This window comes from Pygoscelis adeliae, unplaced genomic scaffold (genome assembly GCF_000699105.1).
Source record: "Pygoscelis adeliae isolate BGI_AS28 unplaced genomic scaffold, ASM69910v1 Scaffold27, whole genome shotgun sequence".
In the NCBI taxonomy this organism is placed as follows: domain Eukaryota; kingdom Metazoa; phylum Chordata; class Aves; order Sphenisciformes; family Spheniscidae; genus Pygoscelis; species Pygoscelis adeliae.
Window position 1 is genome coordinate 8,427,534 of NW_008825410.1, and position 7,188 is coordinate 8,434,721.

The window sequence follows — 7,188 nt, forward strand, 5'->3', positions numbered from 1 at the left end:
GCCGCCTTCCGCGCTTTATCTTCCCCTGCGCCGGGGGATGCGACTGCACGGGGGAAGGGGACGCGCCGGATCTCGGCACCTGGGACGCCGCCGCGCTCGTCCCCGCTGATCGGTCCTCTGTGTGTGTCTTTCAGAGCCGCCCCTCGCCACGCCAAAATGCACCGAACAACCAGAATCAAAATAACCGAGCTAAACCCCCATCTCATGTGCGTGCTCTGCGGCGGGTACTTCATTGATGCAACAACCATCATAGAGTGCCTCCACTCCTGTAAGTACGATCGGCCGCTGCTCCGCGTCCCCCCGCCGCTTCCCACCTTTCCCGGCATCCCGGGAACACACCCCACCCCCCCCAAGCCCAAACCCCCCGAGGTGCTCGGGACCGCCGCCCCTCCGCCTCCCCGACGGGCTGGGGAATAGGTGGCCCGGCCGCGGTGCAGTTTTTCTGACGACGGCCCTACGGTCTTTGTTAAAGTAATAATATATGTACTCTAAGCGTCTCCTTTTCATGGTAATTGCAGCTTATTTGGGTATTTGTTTAGCTTAAGCAGCGCGCTGCTGACAATGGACGATTTGCTCTAGCTTGCATAGTTTAGAAAATCGCACCTCTATCTATGCATATCTGAGCGTCACCTACGACCATCACTAAAAGGCTTTCGTGTTTGACTTGCAGTCTGTAAGACCTGTATCGTGCGTTACTTGGAGACCAGCAAGTATTGTCCTATCTGTGATGTCCAAGTTCACAAAACTCGACCGCTTTTGAATATAAGGTAGGAGAAAGATGCAGCGGAAACCCCGCATCTCTTATTTTGCTTTATATGGGGAGACCGGCAGTAGTCGTGTCGATGTTATCTCTTCGTCTGCGATTTAAATCTGAAAGGACTTGTCCATTTACAAGCTTACTCGTGTGTATGCTCTCTCTTTGGAGTTTTGTCATTGACTGAAATTGAAGATTTCTCTGGATGCGAGACAGAAAGTTTTTGTTGGTCTTTTTTTGCATACGCCAACCGCTGATGCAATGCCTCTTCCCTCTCTCCCATTCTCACGTGTACCATCCCGACAGTTTCTACCTCCGCTTCCTATTTCTCCCAGACATGCCTCACTCCAGCCATAGCTCCTACTCATGAAAACTCTTGCTGAAACTTTCCAAGCCAAGAGGCAAAAGCCTTTAAAGCATGCTTCTCCTTTCGGAATTTTTTTTTGTCGGTGTTACTTTTTGCTCTCTTTATTTTCTAGGGAGGACATGTAGGTTTAAGGCCTTCCTTCAGTCCGAGAGAATTATTTTTCAGTCGTGGTAGCACAGATGAGTTTTGTTTTAGAGCGGTATTTAGAGCAGCGTTAGTTTGATTACAAGGTCTTGTAAGTTAACTTTTTATGACTAGCCTCCCACTTCGTAGAAGACACCTCATTGTTGTGAAAGATTATAAATGAGGAGCTGCCACCTGGATTAAAATATCGCTTCGTCTGCTTAATTTTATGTTTTGGGGTTGTTCTTTCTTCAGGTCAGATAAAACTCTCCAGGATATTGTATACAAGCTAGTACCGGGCCTTTTCAAAAGTAAGTAGTTAAATCGTTTTTTTTCTTAAGAGCAGAAAAACAAAACCAGAGCTGCTATCCTATATCGATACCAGGAGTTACAGAGTAAATACTAAAAGAAAAATATATGCTTTTCCATCTAGATGAAATGAAAAGAAGAAGGGATTTTTACGCTGCTCATCCGTCGGCTGATGGTAAAAGCTTCTCGTTCGCAACTTTAATAAATGTTGCATTGATCTAGATGCTTTGCTGTTTCCTTTTTAACTTACAAATTATGTATTACCGTGACAGAATTCTAAGAAGTAAATTCAGCATAATAAAAGTTTATTGTTTTAACAGTTAGGTAGCTTTAATTCATAATCTTACTGTGGAGATTTTTTTTTTCTTGTTACTGAGAATTGCCATTCTTCCTGATTTGAATTTCAAAATGTAAATTATTGTGGAAATTTCTGCGCAGCTGCCAATGGCTCTAATGAAGACAGGGGAGAAGTGGCTGATGAAGACAAAAGAATTATAACAGACGACGAGATAATAAGCTTATCCATTGAATTCTTTGACCAGAATAGGCAAGTTCCAGAATGGCAATATTTTATGTTTACCTGACTGATAGCAGCTATGTTTATTATTTGTTGTAATTGTTTCATTTCTTCTCACAGACTGGAACGAAAAGGAAATAAGGAGAAAGAAAAATCAAAGGAAGAGGTAAATAACTTTCCTTTACTCCAAAAGAAACATAACACACACAAACATCTTTGAGGCAGGTTTGTAGCTGAGAAAAATACATAGGTATGTGTATCTAGAACAAAAGAAGCACGCCTCCTATTATGGCGCTAGGTACAGAAGAGGTAAAACATCTTCATACAGCTGTATATGTAAGCAACTTCTAAAAATAAAAAATACCTGCGGTATTACTTTTAAAGCAGAATCTGATTTTTTTGTCAAATTCTGCAATAAAATTATATTTTAATAAATTATTAATTAATTTAAAAATTAATATGGAATGCATATATATCCTAAAAAGGGATTTAGTATGAGATACAAATCTTTGTGTAAAATTAGTTGCATTTTTTGTTATTTTCTCTGGATCTGTAATTTACCTTCTAAGGCAGCAGAAATTGTTATATTATAGTTCAGAATTTAATAAAGGACATTTTTTTAAAATGACATAAAATGTTAGAATACGACTTTGCTGGGAGTAATTGTGTGTTCTCAGTAGACTGATTTTCTTTACTATGCCATCAGGTGAATGACAAAAGATACTTACGCTGCCCAGCAGCAATGACAGTGATGCATCTAAGAAAGTTCCTGCGGAGTAAAATGGATATACCTAACACTTTCCAGGTAGCTACGGGGAAAGAGTGATTTTTTTTTTTAAATCAGTCTTGCTATTCTAAGCCTGCTAATGCTGGTCAGCACTCACTTTCTCATTACAGCCAGTTCCAGCAAGTGCTAACTACCAAGTATTTCTGGTGTGTGCAATACGTTGGTGGGATTATGAACATTATTTGTAAAATACTTATCTGGAGAGTTTGGTGACACTGTAATTTTTTAATGCTGTAAATATTGAGGTATCAAGAAATTGCTTCTTAATGTATTTAAAACATATCTAATAGATATGAAAATTCCCTATTGCCTGCTGGTTTTGGTATAGCATTTTTCCAGTTTTCTGATATATATGGCAGCGGGGCTACTTTCACCTCAGAGCAGTTGTACGCTAGGGGTAAATAAATGCCTGGATGCTCCTTAACGCAAGGATTCGTATCTTGAACAGATCGATGTGATGTATGAAGAGGAGCCTCTGAAGGACTACTACACCCTAATGGATATTGCCTACATCTATACCTGGAGGCGGGTGAGTATCTCTAGCGTGCCTCCTCCCGGGGGGGTGCGGGTCGTGGCCCGGGGAGGGCGCTTACCAGGGTCTCCCCTTTGCCTTGCAGAACGGGCCTCTCCCCCTGAAATACCGGGTCCGACCTACTTGCAAGAGGATGAAGATCAGTCACCAGAGGGAAGGCTTGAATAATAGCGGGGAGCTGGAAAGTGACTCTGGGAGCGACAAGGCGAGCAGCCCGGCCGGAGGCATCCCCTCCACCTCCTCCTGTTTGCCCAGCCCCAGCACGCCAGTCCAGTCTCCTCACCCCCAGTTCCCCCACATCTCCAGCACCATGAACGGCACCAGCAGCAGCCCCAGCAGTAACCACCAGTCCTCCTTTACCAACAGAGCGCGGAAAACATCGATAAATGGCTCCTCGGCCACTTCATCTGGTTGATGCGCCAACCAGGCTACTGCCCCCGCCCCTCCTTTATATAGATCTCTCCATGCCATTACAGCTTTATAGATGCTAATCCATGTGACTATCGTCCAAATTGCTTTCTTTTGTAGTGACACTGAACTTGGCTATAAAAGGCGGACTAGGTGACATTCAGGATGGACGTTAATGGAAACGCAAGATTGAAATGTAAATTGTTTTCAGAGGACTGGGAAGCAAACAAAAGTTACACCTTCACCTGTTCTGAGTGATGTGGAGCTGTTTCCGTCCCCATCATCTGGACTCGGGAGTCTCCAGAAGTCGATACCAATCCCGGGAAGTAGTTTGTTAATCCAGACTAACTCCTCCATTGCGTTCTCTTCGATTGTTATTGTTCTTATGCTGTTTTGTGAACCTGTAGAAAGCAAGTGCTTTTTCATCTTGAAATCCAACAAAACGGAAAGAATATGCATAGAATAATGCATATATGTAGCCATGTCACTGTGAATAACAATTTTTGCGTATTAGCCATTTTGATTCTTATGTTGCATCTTTTACTTCTCTGTTGCTGCGCAGAACTGATCAAAAGAAAAGTAAACTTCAGTTTTACAATCTGTATGCCTAAAAGCGGGTATTACCGTTTTATTTACTGACTTGTTTAAATGATTCGCTTTTGTAAGAATCAGATGGCATTATGCTTATTGTACAATGCCATATTGGTATATGACATAACAGGAAACAGTATTGTATGATATATTTATAAATACTATAAAGAAAATATTGTGTTTCATGCACTCATGATATGGTTGTTAAATTTCTAAACTGGTTCGACCCTTGCAGATGCCGCCTGTTTGAGCTTTGCTCATACTGCAAGAAACACTTTGCGTGTGAGAGCTACAGTATTGGGAAAGCACATCCAAGTCTCTGATAACCTGGAGGCAATTGGCAATCTTAGAAGGATTTTACTGGCTTTGTCTTTTTTTCCAAGTGATATATTTTTACTTTACCAAATGTTGAAGTGATGCAGTGAAGAAGAAAAAAAAAAAAAAAAGTTAAGCGACAATGAAGTCTTTGACCTGTTTGATTACCTTTTTATTATTTGGTGTGGTGGGATTGTGTTTTTAAAAAGCACATGGAATCATTATAGAAGCCATAAACTATTTGGTATAAATTTTAAGGAACCAGCAAGTTGCTGGATGAAGGCATTTTATCTAAATTTGTTTTAATATATATGTATATGGTACAGTACTAACTTCATTAAAATTTAACAGGTACTTTAATATTTCCAATAAATTGTGGAGAATGCCTCCTCTTTAATGGCCTGCAAATAGGTGCATTTTATTAGAGGCTTCTGAGGGTATTATTTTTTCAGTAGAAGGAACTTTTCCACCATAAAATATGAACAGCCCAGAACACTTTTCAGTTTGTGCTTTGCTTTGGTCGAACTTCGTGTGTGTTCATCACCCACCAGTTATACATTTGTGAGGGTGTTTATTCTATATGGATATTGTTTCATGTTTGTACGGGAAAATTGTAGTTAAACATTTCATTGTCTCCAGTCTGCAAAAGAAGCACAATTCTATTGCTTTGTCTTGCTTATAGTCATTAAATCATTACTTTTGCATATAAATTGCTGTTATTTGTCCTGCTTGTTTTTATAGACCAGGTGATTGCAAATCCTCCACAAGGTTATTGCTTATTGATGTATAATGTCTTGTTAAACAAGAGTTGATATTTTTTCCTGTAGTAAACATGTACAGTTCAATTTCAACAGTAAAAACTTCAGTTTTATATACACGAATAACTTTCATTTATAGCTGATCGAAGAAATAAACAAATAAAAGGGACAATTCATTGAAAACTAGCAAATGACCTCTGTTGATAATGTGGTGTTAAAGGACAAACATCTTGTTCTCCTTGGAAGTCTTTCTGGGTGTACAAAAGATTTTAGTGAACAGAACAGCATAGTACTAAAATAACAACAAAAAAAAAATGCCTAGAACTCGCCATGATTTGGTTTGGTTGCATGCCTCGAAAACATTTGCTGTTCTTTATTTGACCCCGGATTATTCTTGGAAATAAGCGAATGGTGTGTTCTCACATCCCCGCCAGGCACAGGTTTTACCTCCTATCTGTTCAAACTTAGCCCCTGTTAAACTGCGCTGGCTGGGAAGGGAAGAACAGGATTTTTGTGATGGCGAGTGCCAGGCTCCTCCTGTGCTGCTCTGGATTACTTTTTAAAGCCTCAGTGGAACTAAATACGTTTTGATGTGAAGATATCTCTCCCTGCGACCGAGTGTCTATCTTGGCACGATTCCCTCAACTATATGAGTTAATCACACTGCACTGGTTGAATTAATTCACCCAAAGACCAGCACTGAACCTGCAGCAGAGGGTTGTACGTTAGCACGCTGATCAAATTGTGCTTATTTATACTGGAAATAGCTGATAATGACAACTTTTAGCATCAAACCGGAACTATTCTCGGTCTTTGTAAAGTGTCCGTGAAGCATAAGGCAATGAAACAGGAGTGGGATAATTCCCTTCGAGGTTTATTAAGCTCTTACAGCACTTTCGACCTCTCCCAACTCGACATCTCCCGTCTGAAAAAAGAACAAACGTTTTCAGTATCTCTCTTGCCGAGCTGCAGAAGCCGCCGAGGATGTTTGTGCTGCCATGTGAAACTTTTGTTTTGCTGCTGGCCCTAGGCAGATGGCACTGCGATGCGCACATACATATATTGCTAAGCACAATTGGGAGGACGATCAAAGATAGCATCTCGACGTTCTACTTGCGAAGCTGCTGTGTCAACCTCCCCGGTTTCACAATATTTTTCTTTGCAGCTACACAGCGAACGGGTTTCCTTACAAATGTACGTAAATCCTCCCTGTTCGGAAAGAAATCTCAGCTCGGTGTATGTAAGAAGAATCTTTTCATTATCCGACGTTGCATTTATACAGATGGAGGGATACAGCCGAAGTCTGCTGCGTTTTCCTGAGCTTGTTCAACAAGCAGTCTGATCAAAGGTAGAGGCAGGGGCGGTGTGTGCCCGCTGGAAAATGATGTTTTTCTGCCTTCGTCCGACCGAATTTTCCGCCCTGGTTCAGCTGCCTGCAGCTCCAAGCAGCGCTTTTGTGCCCGGCCGGAATGGGGGATAGGCGGTAACGATCCAGCCCCGGGGAAAGCGAGGGAGAGGGAGCTTAGAGAGCTCCACGGGCTTCTGGAGAAGACAGGCAGAAACGGGGGGAAGGAATGCAGAAATATGCAGAAAGAGAAAGAGAAGGAGCACGACGCGCTTGCTAAGCCGAGCTGTTTGTCCCCCAGCACGGAGCATTGCCCAAAACAACCTGCGCCGCTGCCCTTCAGCAGGCCGATGCCGGCGGGCGGGCACCGCCGAGAAACTCC

General features: G+C 42.1%; 1 protein-coding gene across 1 annotated transcript in view; it reads left to right on the forward strand.

Annotated features, from left to right (window-relative positions):
• The window catches only part of BMI1 (BMI1 proto-oncogene, polycomb ring finger), an 11,113-nt gene extending 6,258 nt beyond the window's left edge, over window positions 1-4,855 (forward strand). Inside the window, exons 2-10 of the mRNA XM_009330563.1 lie at window positions 135-268; window positions 671-767; window positions 1,500-1,555; window positions 1,678-1,728; window positions 1,992-2,100; window positions 2,191-2,236; window positions 2,777-2,875; window positions 3,306-3,386; window positions 3,475-4,855. Of these exons, the coding sequence (XP_009328838.1) occupies window positions 157-268; window positions 671-767; window positions 1,500-1,555; window positions 1,678-1,728; window positions 1,992-2,100; window positions 2,191-2,236; window positions 2,777-2,875; window positions 3,306-3,386; window positions 3,475-3,804 (981 nt within the window). The 5' untranslated portion in view covers window positions 135-156 and the 3' untranslated portion in view covers window positions 3,805-4,855. The remainder of the gene's footprint in view (window positions 1-134; window positions 269-670; window positions 768-1,499; window positions 1,556-1,677; window positions 1,729-1,991; window positions 2,101-2,190; window positions 2,237-2,776; window positions 2,876-3,305; window positions 3,387-3,474) is intronic.
• The last annotated feature ends 2,333 nt before the right edge of the window (window positions 4,856-7,188 follow it).